Source organism: Neomonachus schauinslandi, chromosome 10 (genome assembly GCF_002201575.2).
Source record: "Neomonachus schauinslandi chromosome 10, ASM220157v2, whole genome shotgun sequence".
NCBI lineage: Eukaryota > Metazoa > Chordata > Mammalia > Carnivora > Phocidae > Neomonachus > Neomonachus schauinslandi.
Genome location: NC_058412.1, coordinates 123,060,341 through 123,085,102, shown reverse-complemented (window position 1 = coordinate 123,085,102; position 24,762 = coordinate 123,060,341). Strand labels below are relative to the sequence as shown.

At 45.6% G+C, this 24,762-nt stretch overlaps 1 protein-coding gene across 2 annotated transcripts in view; it reads right to left on the bottom strand.

Moving 5' to 3' along the window:
• Positions 1 to 967: 967 nt before the first annotated feature.
• STK4 (serine/threonine kinase 4) overlaps positions 968 to 24,762 on the bottom strand; it is a 93,482-nt gene continuing 69,687 nt past the window's right edge. The window contains exon 11 of one of the 2 annotated variants that reach the window (XM_021689098.1): positions 968 to 3,979. In XM_021689098.1, the coding sequence (XP_021544773.1) occupies positions 3,821 to 3,979 (159 nt within the window). In that variant the 3' untranslated portion in view covers positions 968 to 3,820. Of the gene's footprint in view, positions 3,980 to 19,915; positions 20,000 to 24,762 lie in introns of those variants that run through there. The other variant, XM_044918733.1, reaches the window with a different exon arrangement.

Sequence of the window (24,762 nt, the reverse complement as noted above, 5' to 3'; positions counted from 1 at the left end):
AAGCTATGTCTCATTCATATACAAACTGCTGACCTCGATTATTTACATCCAAACTTTATAAAATAGCATTTCAAGTCAGCACTTAAGCCAGTGTTATTAGTTTTTATTACAAAAAGTTAAAGCTACAAACTTCACATTTTTAAGTTGTACATCAGCAACAGCATTTAAGTTTCTTCCAAGTTGGTTCGAGTGCAAGCTGGTGGAAGAGATTTTTTTTTTCCCCCAAACACAAAAAAGAACATGGAGTCTAAATACAATGAATACAATCCTGATGAAAACACACTATGTAAGAAAAGATGGGGTGAGAGGCTGAGGAGCTGCAATCTTTAGAGGCAATGTGGTTTGCTAGAAAGGGCACTGGAATCAGAATCAGAAGACCTGCATTGGAATCTGAGCTCCGCCATATTTTAGCTGCATGACCTTGAGCAACAGACTTCACCTCTCTGAGCCTCAGTTTCCTTATCTGTAAAATGAGGACCATAACACCTAGATCTCCCAGAGCTATTAAGTTTTAATAGATATAGGGCTATTCAGATGATCTGTGGAGTGAGCTTTGGTGTTTTGTATCTTTCAGGGAATTTGTCCATTTTATTTAAGTGGTTGAATTTATTAGCATAAAGTTGTTCATGACATTGTTCTTAGCCTTTTAATATCTGTAGGAGCTATAATGATGTCACTTCTCTCATTTCTGATATTGGTAAGAGCTACTGAAATTTAAATGGTATAGTAAGTCTCTGGCATCTGGCAGGTGCTAAATAATTGTTTCCTGGGTCAGAATATACAGTCTCAAGGATTCAAGGTCATAGCTCTTAAGTTGCTTCAGAGTATTGGTCCTATCTATCTATCTATCATCTATCTATCTATCTATCTATCTATCTATCTATCTATCTATCTATCATCTATCTATCTACCTACCTATCTACCTACCTACCTAGCCAGCCAGCCAGCCAGCCAGCCAGCCCAACATGCATTCATCCATCTATCCATCCATCCAGCTAGTGGTTGGGAGAAGGGACAAAGGAAAAAGAAAAATAGAAATTTGCTTCAAAATTACTGATGAGGAAGCAATCAAGATATCCTTAGAGAATTTGAGATTTTTTTTAAAGATACAATTGGGTGTGGGTCATTGTTTCTTAAAAGGAGAGGAGAGGTGAGGGCCACAGAGTTCCCTGGGAGCTCAAGTCAGACGCTGAAGCTCAGGGCTCAAGGAAAGCACGCTGACCTATCCTGAAGTTAGTGCTCACGGGGAAAATGAGGACCTGCCCCTCTGCCTTTCCATCACTAGGAAACAAATACACCGTGCCAGGAAACGGACCCGGTCCAAAGAAATTGACTCCTGGCCAGAGGCTCTGTCCAGCTAGACTGGGGAACAGGGTTCTGTGCTGGGCCAGCACAGGGGGGTGCACACATGCCTAGAACAGAATAAACTCCTGATCAAGATTCATGACCCAAGAATATTTATGGGGAAAAACTGAAATCTTCTTTTACTTGGATCTAGCTTAGGAAGGAAGAAATGGGCACTTCCCCTCCTGTCTGGCCAAGTGCAAAGTCCTTTCTAAAATGGAAGAGGCTGAGGCAGGCCTGTTCGCGAGCACAGCAGATGGTGTGGGGGAATGTACGCTCCATGCTAGGTTGGTGAGACTCACTTGGCGGTCAGACTTGACTAACTCAGCCATTTTCCAACCTAAAACTGCCAGTTGGAGTTATCTATTCTCTGCAAGAAAAGGTGGTCACTTCATTTTAAAGACTTACGATTTTCCTTTTGCCTGTGAATACTGGTCCCACATGGTGATGCTATGAATCCTGATTCTGCCCCTTACTAGCCATGTTGCCTTGGGAGATACATTGCCTTTTTCTCTCTGAACTTACTCCTTCACCTGTGAAGTGGAGATCAAGTACTTAACTTACAGGGTTATTGTGAAGTTTGGATCTGACATCTATAAAAAGCCCACCTAGCTCAGTGCCTGGCATATACTAAGTGGTCAACGAATGCTAGCTGCCATTGATTCTTCTAGTGGGATCCCCTAAGTGTCCTCTGTTCTCTGCCACGTAACTGCCTAACTGGCCAAACCCTGCAGACCAACCACTGCCTCTTACATTTTTAAAAACTGGCTTTAATTGCAAAGAACAGAATCTGGCCAGAGAAGAGGAACAGTCCCTGCCATTCCATCGATTCCCAGGTTTGGGAAGCAAAAGCAATTACGGAGTCAAATTACTCGATCTTTAGGTGCAGCCGAATCAGGACTCCCCCACCTGAGGGGAAGAGATAGTGAAAAATAAGCAGACGTTGCCTTTCCTCATGGTCTCCTCTTTGCTGTGTGACCACACGTCATGCTGCAGAGGGACGGCTCAGTGCTGCAGTTTGGGAAGCCCTCTGATCCGCCTGACGCCCGAGGTCGCCTGCGTGGCGTTGTCCGCCAGAGGCCGCAGAGTCGCAGACTGGCCGAGCCGGAGCCACCTGGCTCCCCTGGGGGCCCCACCACAGTCAGGCATCCACGGAAGAGACCAAGCCCGAGCAAGCTTCCCTCAGTAGGGCTCTCTGGGACAACCTGACCCAAATGGACAGGGGTTTCTCCTCTCGGGGAAGGGAATGCTTGGATCAGTGGCCCAGGAGCAAGGAGCTCTGGTCTCATCCCAGCTCTTACTTCAACTTGCTTTGTGATTCGGTCACCCTGTCACTGCCCCTCCCAGAGCCTCAGTCAGGCCAGACGATGCCTGGGGCCCCTTCCAGCTCTGGCATTCTGTGGGCCTGCACGGAGCCTCCTGGGGAACAGATCTCAGTCTGATATTCGTGTATCCTTTCCAGACCCCTCAGCAGTAAAATAAAAAAAAAAGAGTCACATACTGGAATGTGATGACAAAAGCAATGCCCTCTACCCCTGTCTGTGAGGAAGGCGGAGCAAAATGCCCCTGTTCATTGCGATCTTCGCATGAACAATGAGAACCCTGGACACACTTTCCCTTCTGTGTTCTGCGGACTGCACACAGCCCCGTGTGTGTGGAGAGGTCCTGGCAGGCCTGTCCCCGCACTGGGTCACGTCTCCTCTTAAGGCACTGGGCAGGATCTGTGCTGTGACTCTAGGCGGTTGGGAGAGTGCAGATGGATGGAAGGCATTGAAGCCACGAGGGGCAGTTTGCAAAGAGGATGCCAGGCTCCTCCTGGGACTCAAGAAGTAAACACAAACTCTCAAGGCTTTCCCTTCAGCTCCAGAAGCCAGAGATGACCCACACGAGGCTGAAGCCATGGGGAAGAACTGGCCCAAACCTAATTCTTAAATGCAGCCCTGCAGAAGGGTGAGGTTGGGTCCTGGGAGCGGAGTGACCCCAACAGCCTCCCGGCGCCCCCTGCCCCCTGCCCCCCAGTACCATAATCTTACAGAAAAGAGGCCCAACTGTTTCAAACTGTACCTGGACAGAGGTGCCACCACACCCAGTGGGGAATCCGTTATAATTTATATATATATGTGCATATTTATATATCTTTAAAAAGTCTTCCAGAAAGAACAATCGAAAGCTATTGGGAGAAGAAAGACGAGACAACATGTAACACTCCCAGCTATCACTCATCCTGGAGTTTCTGTTCCTGGGGTTTAAAACTCTGAGTTTAAAAGCGCCGATGCGAATCCTTTGAAATAATATAACTGACCAATTGAAATACATACACAAGGTGGCAGGCTGATGGCAGGCAGCCCTTCCCACTGGCGCACTTCCTGAGCTCACGAAGGTGAAGGTGCTGTGGAGAAATGACGGGGCAGGGGTGTCGGCTACCAAGCCCGAGTTCACCCAAGGCTGGTGTGCGGGCGGGCGCTCCGGGCCTCCCTCAGAAGTTTTGTTGCCGCCGCTTCTTAGCCTCGATGGCGTCCAGGATCGGCTGCCTCTTGGACTGGTACTTCTGCCGGATCTCTTCAATCTCTTGCTCCATCATGGGGTCGAGGGCCAGGAGCCTCTTCTGAAGGTCCTCCACTGTCCAACTCTTAAGCTAGAAGAAGTGGAAAGTACGGTCATGACAAGGCCCAGGTCGGCGCAGAACAGCCGAGAAGCCCAGCCTGTCCGGGCACCCAGAAGGGAAGGGTCTTCCCAGAGCCTGGGGTGGCAGTGGTTGGAAAGTGACAATTCATTCACTAACGGCATGCCCCAAGCTCTATGCAGATAATTTATCCCTGGACAAGTTCTAAGCACTAATCTCTTTGGTTTACTCTGCCTTGACCAAGAACTTAACCAATAATACTTTCATCCCTATCTTTTCAATGAATTACATATCGATGCATTGTTAGGGCATAAACAGCCACTTGGTGTACGCAAAATAATGCTTGCCCCTAATTCTTGTCCTGCCCATCAGATGAGCCTCTGGATGGTGACTGTGTCTCTTTCTGGATCCCACACCAGGGAGAGTGGATGCTCACTGAGGATCAGATGCTGCCCCCCCGAAATGTCTTAGGCACCGCCATAGTGATCATCATTAACACTTATCGGGTGCTAATCATGCACCAGGCACCCCTCGAAGCGCTTCATACACAAGAGTCTTACGAATAGAGACACAAGCCTTGGGCGGGGAGTGGGAGGGATAGTTGGAAACCTCTGAGATTAAGTTTCCATCATCCAGAGGGAACAACAAGACTTAATATACAAACGAATAATAAAAGCTAGCACTTATATAGTGCTTTCTATGTGCCAGACGCTCCGCGCTCTCCATACATCCATTCATTTAATCCTTGCAACAACCCTATGATTTGCATATATTATCATCCCCATGTTACAGATGAACAGGCCAAGGAAGAAGGCGGGGAAGTAACGTGCCCAGTGTCTCGTGGCAAGTAAGTGGCAGAATCAATATTCAGACCCAGGCGGTGAGGCTCCAGACTTCATGCTCTTAACTGGTATCACAGAAGAGCAGACTCGCAAAGCCAGGTTTGAGAACCGACTCCATCTGTAGTTCAAACACGGCTCTGCCTCTTGCAAATGCTGAGACTCTGGCAAGTCCCCTATCTCTCCAGGCGGTTCTCCCCTATGGAAATGGGACACCCACGCCTCATCGGGCTTATCATAAGAATTAAATGCGACCGTGGCCGTAAATGTGTTGCCACAGTGCCTGGTGCACCGCGTGCTTCAAGAAGGCAGCGCGCGTCACAGCGCTCTCTCTGTACCAAAGCCTGGGAGTGTGCCCGTGTGCGCCCCGTGGCTGCCGCCGTGGGCTAAGTGGTTTCACTGCTGTGTGTACGGAGTGTCACTGAGTCCAAGCAAGGCCGGTCCTGGCTGGCAGGGGTGGGAATGAAAGCCCCCATTATCCACAGCAGGTGGTCATTAATTCTGTGCGTTTACAACCAGTCTAATAGGTGCAGTGTTCCAAGAACTCAAAGGCTCACTCAAGTCTTCGGAGAGATTTATGGAATCACCGTGTCCTCCAGCCCCTTCCTGAGGCCTCAACAGGGAAGTGGTGTAGGAAGGGGGTGAAGGAGCCTCTTTCTGTCCGCCCTTCCTTTCCAGGGTGGGGTGCGACCGAGAGGGAAGGACTACCGTGGCCTCCCCAGGAATAGTTTAGTGCCCTGTCGCCGCAGGAATTTGCCTTGGCCTGCTTCAGGGAGGTAGTCTGAGAAGCAAGAAAAGCCTAACAGTTCAAGATGAAAGGCTCTTTGTGAGGTGGGAATGCAGAGCTGAGGGGGGCGGGGGGTGGATGCTGGAAAGCTGCGCTCCTAAAACCACATCTTGTTTCCAGCCTGTGGTTTCAGACCAGCTGGAGGGTGTTCTGGGCCTGGGGACTCTCTAGAGAGCAATGCTCGCCTCATTTTTAGCCTTTTCAGTTCGTCCTCCAAAAAGAAACTGCCCCAAACCTAATACGGAGTGTTACTGGGAGCTGGGGTATTAATCTTTAGGACCCCAGGTAGTTCATCTCTAGTGGCTGTGTAACCCTCAGGTTACACAGGCCAGAAGTGAGGACAAGTGACCTCACTTCTGGGCCTCAGTGCCTCCCCTAGAGAAGAGCCCCCGGTTCTGCCATTCTCGGGCTCTCATGAGGATCAGGTGGGTTAACAGGTATGACGTTCTCAGCACAGAACTTCACACGGTATTCATCTCACAGACAGCAAACATTCCATAAACTGTAGTTATCACCACAGTTGTTAATAACTGCTATTATTGCTATTAATACTATTGTTATTATTAATATTTTGAAAACTCTCTAATGAATCGTCCATAAACAAATTGTTCCTGTACCTCTGATCCAAGTCAGAATCAAACAAGTAAAAAAGAAAATATTCTGCTCTATTTCAGGCTAACAATACCTAAGAGTCAGCATTTTCCCGCATCTGTTAACTTATTTATAGTTTAACAAAATATTTTTCATCCATCCATCCATCAAATATGCACTGAACACCTACCATGGCCAGGCACTGGCCAAGGCACACAGGATAAAAAAAACCCCCAAAACCAAAAATCACTGCCCTTGTGAAGCTTACATTTTAGTGAGGCGAGACAGACACCTGAGAATGAACTCAATAATCCGAAGATTACTCTCATGCAAGAGAGTGAAAGGGGAAAGGAAAGAAAAACCTCAGCGAAGGAAGGGGAGATGGGAATTAGGAGACTCACTCTTCATCATCCATCAGGACAAAGCGTCAACTATGAAGACATCAAGGTCAGGGAAGCGGCCCTGGCTTTCCGGCTTGTTCAGCAGCTTCAGACAAGCCCCTCCTGCCCCCCCTCCCCAGGCCTCTGTTTCCCCCCAAGTAAGAGAGGGCTGCCGAGTGACCTCAGGTCTTGTTAGACTCAGTGTTTCTCTCTGTAGGACCCCTGGATCGTGCGCATCGGTATCACCAGTTAAAGAACTGTGAGCGACCCGATCACACTCACTCTCCAGGAGGCGAGGATTCTGCTCACTAAAGAAGCTATTCGAGTGTTTCCCTGAATTCCTCAAGTCTGATGAGCATGATTCTACATCCTCTTCTTGTTTTCCTCATAGCAAACCTCCCACAGAGTTATTGCTGCCTGTCTTCGGTCAAGGCTTCTCGGTATCCAATTTCTGTGCAGCCCTTCTGCCCTTGATCTAACCTGGAAGCAACAAGCACCCTTGCTTTATCTCCACCTTCAGACTCACATACTTGCCCTAAGGCTTTGGGCTTAAGTTACACCTGACCTGTTAGAACACAGCCAGCCAGTCACCGCTAAGGCCTCGGTCACACTCCAGACGTGGATTTTTCTGAAAACAAGCTCAGAGAATGGTTCCGTGGCGCCAAAAGCAGCATCTCACCTTCCTGGTCCTTGGTGGCAAAAATACATTGCAAACGGGTATCTTGCAGTGGAGTGCCTGTGGCTCTCCGGTTTTGCCAGCCAGCTTTCTGAAGGAGCCAACTCTGGCCTGGCCGTGCAGGGAGCTTGAGCTGTTCGTAGCAGGTGAAGGAAGTACCACCTTTCAGGACCTTTTCTGTCCGCTGGCGTTTACACATCCTCTCTGTCCTGTGACTCCCACACGTATGGCTCCAGAGCAGCATTCTCTTCTGAACGCCAGGCTCACACATCCAGGGGCAGATCCTACTTTACGTGTCAGCCCCAGATCAGCTCATGGAAATCCAGCACCTTAATCTGACCAAAACAAAACTCTCGAGTCCCACCCTTCCCTCACCCCCAAACCTGTTCTCCTCACATCCCGGTCTTCCCCATCTCAGGAGGGGTACCACCATCCTGCCAGGCACAGAATCATCCCATTCTTCCTTCCCCTCACCACCCCCTGCCCACATCCCATCCTTCGATCTCATCTCTAAAACGTGGGAGTAACTCAAATCCAACCCCTCAACCCAGGCCACCAGCATCTCACAGCGACAAGCATAATTAAAAATACAGAAATGAACCAGATCACATCCCCCTATGTTTCCTGCTGCACTTAGAATAAAATCCAACAACACACCAGGGCTACAAAGGCCTTCCATCTCTGGCCCCACCGGCCCCTCGAGCTTCATCACCTACCACTCTCCCCTTTGCTCAGGACCCTCTAGCCACCCTTTACTTCAAATCCTCAAACAAGCCACACTTTTTCCGGCCTCAGGGGCTACCCAGTGACTGATCCTTCTGCCCCGGTGGTTCATCTCCAGTTCTTCCTTATCCTTTAGGCCTTAGCTCACAGGTCAACCCCTCAGAGAATTTGAGCAAGCCTTCCCTGAGCATCTTCTCTAGAAAGGTCACCTCCCCTCGTTCTCGATCTCAGTCCCTATTTTACTTCCTTCAAAATGATCGTGGCACCTTGTAATCAATTATTCTTATTTCTTTTATTTGTTGTGTCTCTTACTAGGACGAAAGTTCTATGAGAGCAGTGACTGTCTTGTTCACTACACTACGCATTATATTGGTTGAGGGAATGAATAATTTGCCCTTCATTTCCAGTCAAATAATAACGGAAGCCACTGAAACCAAGGAGCAAGCTTCCCCGAGGACCACCACGTGCAGGGCTCTGGGTAAGGTGCCGAGGAGACCCAGGGAGTGAGTCCTGCCCTCAAAGAGCTTCTATTCCTCTCAACATTCTTTTGAAATTGAAGGAAGTCTGCTCCCTTGATTCCCATTTCTGTGTTTGATACTGACTGATAAGAAACCGGTCTCCAACCCTGGCTTAGTCACCTCTAAAAGGCATGTCCACTTTAATTTTTTATTCTGACAAAAAAGAACTACTACCTTGGAAAGAACGAGATGATCAGAAGACGACGACGTGATCCTTCTGGACAAGACAAAATGCCAAGCCCGGAGCCAGAGGCTCCTTAATGAAGAAGGTGGGTTATGCTGAAGAGAACAGACCAAGCACAGGGATTTTCTGCTCTCTTCCTGACAGAGGTCACAGAAGGGAGAAGAAACTAAACTAAGCCCTTAAGCATGGTTACTTAGAATCCCCTGACCACTTGGATGCTAATCAACACATCAGCCTTGAATAGATGAACATGGATGGGCTCAATCTGACCATGCTGATGTCGTGCGGCTGGACACAGTCTCTAACGAACACCTCGACTCCACTCACCATTACCTTTCACCCCGCCTGCTGTCTGGCCGTGGATGTCTGAGCAAGCAAAGGCATCAACATACGTGCAGGTGAGAGTTCTCTTCAAGGATGTGCTCTCTGGAAATGCGCTGAATCCTCAAGGGGGCACTTTCTTAGTCTGAACTTCAGCCTCACCCTGTTTCAGCCGGATACAACGATGTCTTAGACTTCTACACTTAGACATGGAGGCAATACATTCATTACTTGAGCATATGCCATGCATCCAGCACTGAGCTAAGCAGGTGTCTGCACAAATTAATCCATCTGATATTATTCTTGTCCTCCTTTTACAAATGAGGTCAACGAGGATAAGAGTGGGCAAGCAATTTGCTCAAAGTGATACAGCAAGGAACTGGAAAAGACTGTAACCACCCCCCGCCCCCCCGCCCAGAGTTTCTGGAAACAGGCCCGTGTTAGTGAAAAACACGGGAAGACTGGAAGAACTACAAATTCGGCTGACGTTAAATACATCAGATGGCCCTCGATTTCAAAAATGCCACCATGAGCTATGATGGGTGACTTCAGGCAAGTCACCTGACCTCTCTGGGATCGGGTTTCCTCATCTGTAAAATGGGGATGACACTGTCTACTTCGCTGCCTTTCCTCAAGAAAAACCAGGCAAGGGCCTGCTATGTGCCAAGCACCGCTGCTGAGGGGCAGTGACCCACTTCAAGGCTGCCAAACATGATTCAAATCGAATCAACCAACTTTCCCGGCAGCTCTCCTGGGCCAGGAACGCGGCTGGGCAACGTGAATGTAAAAGGCAGCATGTGCTGGAGAAGCAGCGAGGTTTCGGGGCAAGAACACTGGCTCTGGCTCATATGGACCTGGGTCCCGTGGGAGCTCTGCCCTTGGGCGAGTCACCTAATATGTGCCTCACTTTCCTCATTTTTCAATGGAGGACAGCAGTATTTATCCCGCAGGGAACTTGTGAGGTTTAGCGGTGTTGGTAAAGTATATCACATAGTGTCTGTTGCACACTAGAAAGAAAGTGGTTAAGTGGGAGCTACCACCTTAAATCCTTTTTTGGAAAAGGGGGAAAATGTGTAAGTAATATAAATGGTAGCTCTGTTGCTAGAAGAACTGAGCCTGGTGAGCTCCCAATATGGTGCAGGACACATACCCCACACACAGGGGGGCCTCCGGTGAACTGTGTGTGAGAAACCCCAAATCAGATAAATCTGGCTTGTTTCCTCGGGGCCAGACCACAGCGAAACCCTCAGATTCCCAGCATTATGAATACATGAATATATGAATATGTGGAAACTGGTTTCTTCTCAAACAGCCTTAGCAACTCTGAAACTCTGAATTACACTGCGTCAACCAGCCCAGAGAAGAGCTGAGATCCAGTTAAAGTTTCATTACAAGTGATACCTCACGGGAATTAAGAGTGACAATGAGCCTGTCTTGCATGAGCAGAGTCAAGCTGAACTAAACACATTAAACTGTATAGCAGAGCTTCATCCTACCCTGGCAACGAGGCCCACAGTGAACAAACGGGTCTGGCCCATACCCAAGGTACAGGGTTCAAAGTTCTGCTCCTCTGCGGCTAGAAACTCTCATCTCAGAAGTTTATTATAGAAATAGAGTCGTGCAACGTCCCCAGAAAACCATCCGAGAGACTTGCCAAAGTGTTTAAGGACAAGCTTCAATTCTGTACACACGACGCTTGAGCACTCCTAATTCTGCATCCGGTATTACAAGCAGGATTTCTCAAACACATCATCCCTTCTGGACAGGTGCGTCAGGCTGATGCCCTGTCACAGGTGATGTTTTTATAGTGGCCCAGAATAAGGAAAGAACACGCCTTTGGAATTTAGCAAGACGACAAGGAAGCTTGATAGAGTCGAATGATGCCACCGACATGCCGTTCCTTACCTTCAACACCACCACTAGAAGGTCAGCAAAAGTGCAATAGAGAAAATGCACCAAGGGCAGTCAAAAGCATCTAGGGCACTGATTTAGTTCCATCAAAGATACTCATCCTTTCTTGATGTGACTCTGTCTCTACCCAAGAGTAGATTCGAGACTGGGGAGAGGTGACTCTAGTCAGATTCTCAGGGGATGCAGTAATCTCTCAGCAGATGAGTGAGAAGGTAGTCAAGCAAGCAAGCTGACAATCAAATAACAGCTTGTGTGGGTGAAGTCAGTATGAGGCCATTCAATTTCAACACATCTTGCTGCTTAAATGAATCCTGTGAGAATTCTAATGGGAAATTTCCTCTGATTCAAATTATGGTCATGCCAAATTATGCTTCCATCAGCCCCTTGTAAAACCTTCCTAATGCAAGGGCGCCTGGGTGGCTCAGTCGGTTAAGCGGCTGCCTTCGGCTCAGGTCATGATCCCAGGGTCCTGGGATCGAGTCCTGCATCGGGCTCCCTGCTCTGCAGGGAGCCTGCTTCTCCCCCTCCCTCTGCCTGCTTCTCTGCTCGATCTCTCTGTCAAATAAATAAATAAAATCTTAAAAAAAAAAAGATTAAAAAAAGAAACAAACCTTCCTAATGCAAAACCTAGTATTAATCCCACTTTGAGTTTATGATTCCTTCAAGTCAATCCATGGAACTGTTCTCAGAATTCCAACTGAAGCAAACAGGGCTGCGTGTATTTCAGATATTTACCAAGAAGACTGGAATGAAACATAGACCTTAAGCTGGGGTAAAACAAAGCAGTTTGGCTCCAGGCAGCCTCCTGATGGAATGACACAAGCTCTGAGGAGGGCCAGGAGCCTGGCTTTGAACAACCTGCAGGCTGTCCCCAGGGAGCCTCCCGCCCAGAAGCCCAGTGCGCACCACACGTGCATGTGTGTATGAAGGACGCGCTCTGATACACCGTATACAATAGGAGGACAAAACGCAAAAGTGCTTTTTTTTAATAATGGGGTTTCACTATAATACAAAGTTTATTACTTGCGTATTGTTAGTTTTTTGTGATTTATCAAAAATCATCCTTCGTTCTCAGATCTGTACCTCTGAAACAAATAATGCAATATATGTTAAGAAAAAAAAAAGAAGAAGAAGAAGGTAGCGGGAGGGGAAGAATGAAGCGGGGGAAATTGGAGGGGTAGACGAACCATGAGAGACGATGGACTCTGAAAAACAAACTGAGGGTTCTAGAGGGGAGGTGGGTAGGAGGATGGGTTAGCCTGGTGGTGGGTATTGAGGAGGGCACATTCTGCATGGAGCACTGGGTGTTATGCACAATGAATCATGGAACACTTCATCTAAAACTAATGATGTAATGTATGGGGATTAACATAAGAATAAAAAAAATTAAAAAAATATCATCCTTCGATGTACATGACAAAATTAATTTCTGAAGTAGTGCTTTTGCATGCTTAGAATTTACTCCAGCTCTGTTCGGGCATGAACTTCCACAGCTCACTCTTAAATCACAACACTCCTGATTTTGTTGTTGTTTTGTTTTTGTTCTGTGAGTTTTCTAACAGTCTTTGGCCTAAGGTAAACAAGTTTTGACCAGACCCAGATTTTTTCCCTACCATCGTGCCTCTGGCTTTCCACAGCAAGAACCCATAAGGAAACTTTCATACCCCAAATACCGAAGAATAATGGATCTTAAGAGGCACCGCAAGGCTGCTACCTAGCGTTGTATCTTTAATTATAAAGAGGTAGGGAGTACCTGCCACGTGTGCCAGGCCTGGCTGGGGCAGGAGTAGGGATGGTAGAGGTGGGGGTGAGTAAAGGTGCGTACGGGGCAGGATCCTGTACACTAGACGTGGAGCTAAACGAGGCAGGTAAGTCATGAAAACAAGCTACAGTCTGCAGCGTTACTGGGTGACTCATGACTGCTAACTGTAATCAGAGCTACTTTTAATTGAGTGCTATGTGCTCAGCACTTCACATGTATTATTTCATGTAATCCTCAGAATGGTCCACGAAATAAGTAGTAGTATCCGCCTTTACCGAGGTGGAAACCGAGGCCTAGAGAAATACAGGAATTTGCTCATGGCCCCAAAGCCAGGAAGTGTAAGTGGTGGCCTTGGGCTATGAACCCTAGCACGCCTGACTGCAAAGCCCAAGCCCACCTCGTGTCACGGCAGCATGCACTACAGGAGTTCAGAGAAGGAAGAATCCTCATGGCCAGTCAGCGAGAAAGACCTTGCCCTTTGTAAATATACATTTATAGTGCAAAGAAGGAGCGCTCACTCTAATTCAGAACAAAGTCTGAATTGTAGAATTTTTTTTAATTAAATGCAAATCTTGTTATTTCAAGTATCTATCGCACCTGAGATACAGGAGACTAATAAAATGAGGTTAGGTAAACAAGAGGACTTATGAGTTCATCTGTAAATATTACTAACAGCTACTCAAAATTCCTTCGGGCGCCATATTTTTTCACACCTCCATGCATCTGCTGAATATAATCCTGTCTTCCGTTTAGGGAATGCCCATTCAACCTTCCAGAACAACCCAAGCTCTAACTCTTCCCTCTTGCCAACTACCTTTTCCTTTCCCTAAAGTAGGAGCTATTTAAGAGCATGAACTACATCTAATATGTTTTCAGAGAGTCAGGCCAGCAGAAAAGAGTTCTCAATAAATATTTAATAAAGAAACATATCCCTAATCTTTACTTGAAAATGATACTGACTTTGTATTCGATTCCCTCAAGAAGCTTTGGAAATATGTAATCAATAAATAAACCTAAGAGTATAATATGTTTGTTAAATAAGATTATGTCAATCACTCCAAGCTGACCCATGCGTGCCAAAATCAAAATGAACAGCACAGCCAGTGTCATGATTGCAATAAAGCTACAAGGAAAAATGGACATAAAAATTCACTCTAGTCTTGGTTGCTTATGATAGCTCTTTAACAAAAATTGAATTTTAAGAGCAGCTCTACACTGGTTTATAAATTTCACACTGAAGGAAGCTAAACTGTGAGAGGAAAACTTTCAGGAAGTTAGTGAACATCTAATCTGGGATAATGGTAAATGTCAAAGAAGGTGGGGTACAAGAATAGAGAAGAGTGTGATGCTCCTGATAGCAGAAAGCACTAAAGAGAGACATCCAACCTATCATCATTCTTGTAAGGATATTAATCTTTCAGAAGATATGAAAACCTAAAACCCAAACTGTGCCAAGCTGTTGTTTTAATGTAGCTTAATAATTCAGGAAAAGAGCTAGCTAGTCACCTAAGAATCCCTGCAAGCTGTGCCTCTGTACACTTTCTTGGGCTGGAAATTTCCAAGATAACAAACAGGCCAGGCCTTTTTCTCTCATCTTGCCAAATGAAAGAAGCCCAAAGAATCCCAAGCAAAATGAAAGCTAAAATACAAATTGATCTCACTTCATTTAACAAAGGCAGTCTTAAAAGGTATCTCAGACTAAAGAAGGTCCAATTTAAATACACCGAAAGAACAAAATGTTTACAGAAAACTGGTCGAGAATGCATCAAAGCTCTCTGAGTAAGCTACTTTGCAGGCCTGAATTTTTACAATTTGGGCTTTCTGATGTGGGAAAACTTGTAAGTGAACAGCGCTTAATTTCTGGAAAGTATATAAAACCTCTGCAAACCCTACTGCTGGGTACTCTCATGTAATGAAATGTCTGAGATTTACAACCTAAATACCCAAAAGGAAATATTCTCTCAATATCCTTTGGAAAAAAAAAAGAATTCTGCAACAAAAGCAGACTTGTTCTACCTGCAAAGCATGCCGCAATCCTTCTGTAATGACCATTGAGTCTTGGGGACCTGAGCCCCCTGCAGTGTCAGAAACATAAGGTCAGAGCAGTAGGGGTGTGTGTGTGTGTGTGTGTGTGCATAAGACTTTCAATTCTGCCAAACCACATAACTGCTAAATAGGAGTTTGTATTATTTTTTCTGTTTTTTTTTCTGATTTAAGACTGTCTACAAAAGATGGCTTTATTCCTTAGTCTATAAAAGCATTAATATGTATATGTTCTTGGTATTTTGAGATGGCCCTTTATTCTTTTCAACAAGTGTTCAATTGGGTATGGACAATCAAATGTGTTTTAATTTATGCCATGATAATATTTTTCACATGTGTAAAAATTCACAAACCAGAAAAATTTCTTTGTAAAGACCACGTGTCTTAGTTTCTTGGTTCAGAAAGGATGATCACCATATTCCTAGTATTAGCTCATCTAAGCTTGGCGTTAAAAACACTTAGCTTTTAAAAAAACAAAAAAACAACACTTAAATTTCTGGTATGAAACTTTCTTTAAAATTTGTATCCTAGGGGCGCCTGGGTGGCTCAGTCGTTAAGCGTCTGCCTTTGGCTCAGGTCATGATCCCAGGGTTCTGGGATCAAGCCCCGCATCAGGCTCCCTGCTCCACGGGAAGTCTGCTTCTCCCTCTCCCACTCCCCCTGCTTGTGTTCCCTCTCTCGCTGTCTCTCTGTCAAATAAATAAATAAAATCTTAAAAAAAAAAAAAAGTTCCTGGGGCACCTGGGTGGCTCAGTCATTAAGTGTCTGCCTTGGGCTCAGGTCTTGATCCCAGGGTCCTGGGATCAAGCCCCGCATCGGGCTCCCTGCTCAGGGGGAGGCCTGCGTCTCCCTCTCCCACTCCCCCTGCTTGTGTTCCCTCTCTCACTGTCTCTCTCTCTCAAATAGATAAAATCTTAAAAAAAAAAAAACAAACTTGTATCCTAAATGTTTTCTGTAATGGGCAAGCATCATGAATAAAGAAACTGCCTCCAACCTGAGGTCTGACACAAAACTTTCCATCTGTAATGATTGGGAGGGGGGAGAACAGTGATAATACCATGATGTGTGTGGTAATATACCATGATGAATATGAGATTTATGTATGTCTATAAACCTATTCTTCGTAAGTTCTAATTTTCATAAATCCTTGTCCCCTCGTGAAGTGTCTATGAATAGCACAAGCATGTGGGTAGTACTGCTTTTGACTTGATGGTATTTCTCTTAAAAAGAACAGGAAGAGTGTATCAGTTACCGATTTATTACTTCTCAGCTCTGAATGCACCTTCTCTATGATAAATGCTCTGAGGTGAACAATGGTACTTTAAGCACTTCTCCTTTGAAGTATGTGTGACATTAAGTTTTCTCAGCAGAGAGGCTGAAAGGACAGTGCAGGGAGGAAGAGGCTCTCCTGAGTCTCCGGCACAGGGCCTGGTAGTATGGATGCGAGGACAGTTGGTGAAGTATGGCCCAGTGACAGCCCAGAACCTGGAGTGTCTGAGACCTTGAAGCCTTGGCTTGGCCATAACCTTTCGGCAGCCGTGTTGACACAGACACCAGAGTCCCGGCTTGGCTCTGAAGGCCTCCTGCCCTCCACCAGCACCCAGACCTCCTTTGCTCACCCGTGTTACTGGCTGCTGATCGGCTCCTCCTCCCTTGTACTGCAGCGGGTAGTCTATGGCTGGCCCGGGACCCCTGGGCCAGCTCTGGCCCAGCCAAACCAGCCAAAGCCCTCTGCTATGCCATGGGCTATCCTCTGCTTTCTCCCGAGGCCAGAATCTCTGGTAGCTTGTCCTCCCTTGGGCCACGCTCCCTCAGCCCTAGGGAAGCACACAGAGTTTCCCTAGACCTTACAGTGACTCTTTTATCGTAGGCAATAATTCCCTGTATTAAACTGCCCTTGTTTAACTTACTTTGTGGTTTCTGTCTCCCAACTGGCCCCAGACTGCTACAGGGAGGAATGGCAGAAGTGAGTACACATGAGCACATGCTTGCCCACTAATGGAAAAACTTCTAAAATGCCAAACCCCAAATGAAAATTTAAATGTAAAAAATGCCCAGACAACCTCAAATCCAGAATAGTCTAGTGTATTTACAGCCCAAGTGCAGAATTAAAATACTCTGACTCACTCCCACTGAAAACTGTATTACTGGTGAATAGACAGACACGTTGTGGTATCTCTACACAATGACAACTCCGCTGCAATCAAAAGGAACCAGTCCATAGACAGCAACAACATGGATGGACCTCACAGCAGCATGCTAAATGGAAGGGCCAAACACAGAAGGTGATATTCTGTATGATTCCATTCACATGGCATCGTAGGAAAGGAGACTATCGGGACAAAAACTGGGGCATGAGGGAACTTTTCAAGGTAACGGAAATGTTCTACATCTTCATTACGGTGGTGTTTATACAACTGCATTCATCTGTCAAAACTCATCAAACTGTACACTTAAAAAGGAGCAAATTTTATGGTATGTAAATGAAACCTCAATAAACCTGAATTTACAAAACAAAAAAACTACGTATCAAAAACTGTGGAAGGTATTTAGAGCAATACCTAAAGGGAAATTTATAGCCTTATATGCAGATATTAGAAGAGAGAGATGACTGACAATTGGCAAACTTACTTGTTCAACTAAGAAGGAAAAACACCCAGAATAAACCCACAGAAAGCGGATAAAGGTAAGAACATAAATTCATGAATTCTAAAGCCAATGCCCAATGGCAAGGATCAATAAAACCAAAAGGTGGTTCTTTCAAATGACTAAAAAAAAGAAAAACTCTGATGAGTCTGATTTTTAAAAAAGAAGAAGCAGCAAATATCGGGAATGGAGAGCAAGTTGGAAGTACAGACACTGCAAATTTTAACATCCAAAACTTTATGCCAAAAAACTTTAAAACTTAGATGAAATCAAGATTTCTACCGGGAAAAAAATGACCAGATTTATCTGGAATAAAACCATAAAGACCACGGACTAAGAAATGTGGACCACAAGGACAAAGGAGGAGGAGCAGGACGCTCACCGCGTACACCGGAATGTCAGGGCCACAGAAGGTGAACCGATCTTTGCAAACAGATGCAACGCCGCCATCACTAGGCAAAGGTGCTTCCCTATGCGCGGGACAGACACGGCCGTTCCCAGAACTCGCAGTTCCAGCCTCACGGCAGCCATGCACGTAATTCCCAGAACTTCTCCTAGGAAAGAAGGGGAGCCCTCCAGGGGCCAGAGATATCGTTTGGATGCCTACCTCCCTTCCTCAGAATGCTAACACTGCTCTTCCAGTGAACCAAGAAAGCCGAAGGGCAGGTCGGACAGAGGGGCCAGCAGAGGCCCCGCCGGCGCCACCTGGTGGACAGTGCGGGACCTGGGACCTCGCTGCGTAATGGCGACAGTAATAATAACCGTAACAATCTAAGCCAGCGTCTGAAAACATATTTACTAAACATTATTAGCTGGTCACTACATTAAGCACTCTTCCCATATTATAATCTCATTTGATCTTAATTAAATCTACAGCTCTAGTTATTAATCCGTTCCAAAGACAGGAAATCTGAGGTTTGCAGAATTCCATAATCTTAAGTTACGCAGTCAGCAAGGGGCAGGGACCAAAACTGAATATGGTTCTGTCGGATGCTAGTCTGTACTTTTTTTTTTTTTTAAGATTTTATTTATTTATTTGACAGAGAAAGAGACAGGGAGAGAGGGAACACAAGCAGGGGGAGTGGGAGAGGGAGAAGCAGGCTTCCTGCCGAGCAGGGAGCCCGATGCGGGGCTCGATCCCAGGATCCGGGGATCATGACCTGAGCCGAAGGCAGATGCTTAACAACTGAGCCACCCAGGCGCTCCACTAGTCTGTACTCTTAATGGAGTATCACTCAGTATCTACTACCGGTCAGGTGTTTTTCCCCTCGTAGTCTGGAATAGAGCGAGAATAAAGCACGAAGCTACCATCAAAGCAACACTGAATACAGAGAACACCCAAGATTTCCTTGCTTGCCTTGGTAACAATGAGTTAGCATAAGACTGGCAAGGTTTACTCAAGTCAAGTCACCATAATACTAAGCGGTTAAAAGCAAGAGACTTTCTTGCTTTCTCTACCTATAAGATGGAATAGCTAGGTAATCCCAGCTAATTGCAAAAAAGTCCCTGTGAGAAACAGTCTGAATAAACACATGGGTAGAAGTTCCCTGGGGACAAATCTTGGGCAAAATAAAAAGACACAGTATCTTCAGGCAGAGCTTTGGTGCAGTGGTCTGGACTACTTCCCGACTGTGGAATCCCCCCTCCTCTCAGAAATGACCAGGCCTGGTCAAGAAAACACTGGACTGTGCCTCTTGCTGGAGAGACAGCAGGAGCTGACACACGTGCCCTGGCAGGACCCTCTGGCCTCAGACAACCCATCATTCTCGGACTGAGGCCATGTCGGAACGGCTTACTGAGAGACTACAGCTCCGAGACGCAGACCACTTGTCACCTGTGCTTCGAGTGAAGCCACAGGGAAGCGAGATCAGGGCCAAGGGCGCCAAGAGACTATGTGCGAATCTTAGGATCCATTTCTTTTTTTTTTTTATTTTAAAGATTTTATTTATTTATTTGAGAGAGAGAGAATGAGAGACAGAGAGCACAAGAGGGAAGAGGGCAGAGGGAGAAGCAGACCCCCTGCCAAGCAGGGAGCCTGACGTGGGACTCGATCCCGGGACTCCAGGATCATGACCTGAGCCGAAGGCAGTCGCTTAACCAACTGAGCCACCCAGGCACCCTTAGGATCCATTTCTGATCTTCCACCCTAAGCCACCTCCATCTCAGTTCTTTCTCTTCACTGTCCATACTTCCACTACCAAAACTCACAAAATCTGCGGTCTGCACTCTGGCTCACCATGTGGTTGAGATAAAAACCATCCTATATTTTAACAGTAGAGAATAAATGGCCAGGAAGGACGAGCTTTAAAGAAGCAAGCTGCCAAGCGGCCACAGATCAAGCAGCCTCTGAGCCAAACAAAGGAAATGAAAAACAGTGTCAAGCTCACACCGGCTGATATCGTTGAAGCAGCCTCCTAGGGTCACAAACCACCAGCATTTAGGTCTCGTGCTCAGTGCCATTTCAATAACTGAGTTTAAAACTAAGCTCAAATCAGCTGGCGCGAGTCACCAGCAGAACCAAGCTGCCGTGACAAGACAAAGACGACATTCACTGGCCATGTGCTTTCTCAGAAAGCATATCTAAACAGCAGGTTTCCCTGGCAATGCTGGATGCATACTTCTTTTTTGGACTGCTGTTCTTGGCTGGTTTTCTAAAAGTAAAAAGTACAAGATCTCATTATAGTCCCAAGTACAAATGAATTCAGCCTTAACAGATTTTAAACCCAGCTTTACAGGGAAAATGAGAAATTTGAAACAAAAATAGTATACCTTTGTCCAGAACGATTTAGGATAGTCTTCTTACCAGAAACTGCTCGGTATGATTACCCAGTAAAGATCCATTAACATGCAACTAGTGTTTATCCTGGCTAGCTCCAGGACGTCCACACGGTACTGGAGAGATGGAGGCCACAATACTAACCATGATCTCCACTCATCTTTCCTCCAGCACAGGATTATGAAAAGAAATTCACCAAAAAAAAAAAAAAAAGATTAAAAAGCAAACAAGTATGGAGATACTCCAGAACAGAAAGGCAAGAGTCTGAGGGCACCAGGTCTCATGTTTCAAATGCTGCCTGAATTCACACACCCAACAGACAACACAACAAAAGCAAACACGAAGCCTCAACTCCTAAACCTGTCACTGACAGCAAGAAACCCAGGCTTCATAAGGCGGAATGACCTAAAAGCAACCGAATTCCAACCAAAAAAGTTCAAAGTTCCAAATACCAAATGCCAAATAAAAGGAGAACGATTAAGTCAGCAAAATAATACGATGTGAGGGACTATCATGTAATCATCAAAAGTGATCATTTTATAAATGTTTTTAATGATAGGAGAAAAAGCTTAAGATATGTTAAGAGAAAAAAAAAATCAAGATACCATATTACACATATAGTATGTGCTCAGCTATGAAAAACAATATACAAGCAGAAAAACCTGGAAGCAGCGAGGTTAAAACGTAAACTGATTCTCACTGGGGGCTGTGGAACCACAGGAGAAATTTTCTTCCCTAAGCTTTTCTTCAATTTCTAAACTTTCTGTAATAGGCATGTATTCTTTTTACACTATGAGCGGGAAAAAAAGAGTATTGCAACATCGCAGGAGGGCAAAGCAACACTAAAACGGATGATGAAAAATAACATTTATTGAGTGCTTCCTGTGGGCCCGGTACTGTCCTAAGTGCTTTGTATGCATTATCTCACAGGAGATTCACAACAGTCCCACAACAGAGACAGGTATGATTTTATCCACTTTTGACAGGTACGGAAATTGAGTTAGCCGGGTGACATAACAGGTACAAAGATGGGTTATGAAGCCTGAATGACAACTCTGGTGGGTTCAACCAGTATGTATACTGCCTTGTCAACCACAACTGCAGAACCTGCCTCCCTGCCTGTAATCTGAACCTAAAAACAAGCATTGATGATAAAACCTTCTTTAAAAGAAATTATAATAATTTAGGAGAATACGACTACAAAAGAGGAATCTGCTCAGCTACTAAGATACTCAAGTAAATTTTTAAACTACTGAAAGCACCTCTAATGAAAGCTATAAAGAAAATCTATGTGACAGAGCGACCCATTACTGTAGGGGAAATATACCAGCACAACAAATCTAACCCACAGCTAAACTCCACAGTACAAGAGAAAGCTAGGACTACCTGTCAAAGAAAGACTTCTGATATCTAGTCATCAAACTGCCAAGGAAAAAAAAGCATTTAAAAGATACAATTAGTAGGACTTGAACAAACAGGATCTGAATTTGCCCTTCCCTCCAAAAAACTCCTCAGCAATGAGGGGCATTGACCATTGGAGGCTAGAGAATAGAAAGAAACTTATGAGAAAAATAAGCATTGTACTTGATGCCAAATGAAATAAGCTGCAACCAGCTCAGGAGGACCCCTGACTCTTTTCTCAGTCCAACACTGAAGGCCTTGTGGTTAGAAATAATCAATTTTGCTTGGCAAAAAAGCATCAAGACATAGAAGTACTCTGGATCAAATTCTGTAGAATCAGCCTATTTCCGATGCATTAAAGTGAATGCCAAAACCAATATGGTGTTCTGTTCACAGCTCCTTTCTAGAGGTTTTAACAGCAGAAAAATACTGAAACTCAGAGTTTTAAATGGAAAATTTCTATCTATAAAAACGACACTTTTAGATAGAAGCCATTAAGATTTGGTAATTCCAAATTCACTATGTATATTAAAAATTGTTGGTTGTTAGGAAAACTGGCTAGCTGATTAGAAAAATATGAAGGTGGATTGCTACCTTACCCTTTCCATCAACACAAACTACAAACAATAAATAGGGAAAAAGAAAAAAAGTATACATTCTAAAACAAAGTAAGGGTTACCATTTTTATAATCTTGGGATGTGAGAAACTTCTAAACATGGCATTAAATTCCAGAAGCCACAAAGGAAAAGCTGCTAAATCAAAGCATTTTGATTAACATATATGGTATATTAAAAAAATTTTAAATACCTGAACACTTAGATACCATAAAGTTTTTAAAAACTGGGAAAATCCAGATATTTTACATGCACCCTAATGTTTGTAACAGCATTATCAACAATAGCCAAGTTATGGAAAGAGGCCAAGTGTCCATTGACTGATGAATGAAGAGGTGGTATGTGTATGTGTATTACACACACACACATATACATATACACACATACATGCATGTACATGTATATACACACATATATACACACACATACACAATGGAATATGACTCCGCCATCAAAAACCTGAAATGTTGCCATTTGCAGCCACGTGGATGGAGCTAGACTATACTATGCTAAGCAAAATAAGTCAGTCAGAGAAGACAAATACCATATGTTTCACTCCTATGTGGGATTTAAGAAACAAAATAAATGAACATGGCGGGGGGGGGGGGGAAGAGGGGCAAACAAAAAAACAGCTTTTTTTTTTTTTTTTTAAGATTTTATTTATTTATTTGAGACAGAATGAGAGAGAGCACATGAGAGGGGGGAGGGTCAGAGGGAGAAGCAGACTCCCCACCGAGCAGGGAACCCGATGCGGGACTCGATCCCGGGACTCGATCCCGGGACTCCAGGATCATGACCTGAGCCGAAGGCAGTCGCTTAACCAACTGAGCCACCCAGGCGCCCCCAAGAAACAGATTCTTAACTACAGAGAACAAACTGAGGGTTACTGGAGGGGAGGTGGTGGGTGGGGGATGGGGGAAATAGGTGACCGGGATTAAGGAGTGCACTTGTGATGAGCACCGGATGATGTACGGAAGTGATGAATCCCTAAATTCTAGACGTGAAACTAATATTACACTGTATGTTAACTAACTGGAATTTAAATAAAAATTTGGAGGAAGGAAAAAAAGCTGGGAAGGTATTTTTACCATATGCGTTAAAAGGCCTGTAACCTTACTTTGAAACTAATAAGGAAAACAAGAATTCCATTAATAATTACATAAATAACACAAACTGGCACTTCAGACACCAAAAATAACAGGGAAATCTGACAATATGTATCATAATTTCAAATTTATAAACGGTTTGGCCCAAGCATTCTACTTGCAGGAATTAATTCTAAGGCCATGCATATCATGCAAAGGTGTTTATTGAAGCAATGTTTCATATTAAAAAGCTGGAGGCCGGGGCGCCTGGGTGGCTCAGTTGTTAAGCATCTGCCTTCGGCTCAGGTCATGATCCCAGGGTCCTGGGATCGAGCCCCGTGTTAAGCATCTGCCTTCGGCTCAGGTCATGATCCCAGGGTCCTGGGATCGAGCCCCGCATCGGGCTCCCTGCTCAGCGGGAAGCCTGCTTCTCCCTCTCCTGCTTGTGTTCCCTCTCTCGCTGTGTCTCTCTCTCAAATAAAGAAATAAAATCTTAAAAAAAAAAAAAAAAGCTGGAGGCCACCTAAATGATTTTGGGACTAGTTAAATCAGAGGTCACAAAAGCACATGTTTTCAGGGGATGGCACAGGAAATAAAAATAAGCTCAACAGGCCAGTTATGAAACAGCAAACAGGAAGTGGTATGCTCTGTGGTGAACTGGAGCGCTCCCGCCCATTTCACTAATTCAAATGGTGAACACGTAAGTGCCCGGCCAAACTGGTTCTCCCTTGCCCAGGCCCCCCACCGGGCCAGGGCTAAGTGCTGCTGCCTGGGACGACTCTGAGAGCAGCCGGGGAGGCTCCCCTTCCTGGGAAGGAGACCTGTGGCACGGGAGCAGCTCCGAGAGGTCCCTGGGACGCATCACCGCCCGACAGAAACCCGACAAGACATCTGCTCGCACACTGAGCTTTCCTCGGGGCTGCGAGGCATCCAGCCTTGTCCAACAGGCCTGGGCCCAGAGCGCAGAGAAGGGAAGGGGAAGGACGGGGAAGGAAGGGGAGGGGGGAGGGGGGCAGCAGTCAGGGAGGAAAGACTAGACCTTCTGTGAGGTCTTCATTTTCCACAGGAACAAAAGTGAGTGGGGGGGAGAGGGGGTGAGCGAACAGCGGCGAACACACACAGCACGTTCCTTCTTATATAAGGTACATAAACCCCCACCTAGGGACCTCTCACCGGGAACTCAAGCACTGTTTCTGAAAACGCTCCCACAGAGTGCTGAGGTCAGAGGACCACTGTCAGACGCTCCTTCGGCAGTAAACCTCGGGGCAGCGGCTGCCTTCATCAGCCAAGCTGGCACAGAGAAGAACCGCCACGGATCGTGTGACGGATGGCATATGGTATTTTATCACAAGATCTGGACTCAGGCCAGGAACCGGTTTAAATGAATCCTAGAACGGTTGGAGTTTATCATGACAGCCGCACTTCACAAGTGGAAAACATCCACGAGGATCTGGAATGGCACATCTCTTCAGTGTGTCAGGTGTGTGAGGTCCTTCACTTTGAGCTTGGTCCTGCCGTATCTGCGGACGAAAGCCCC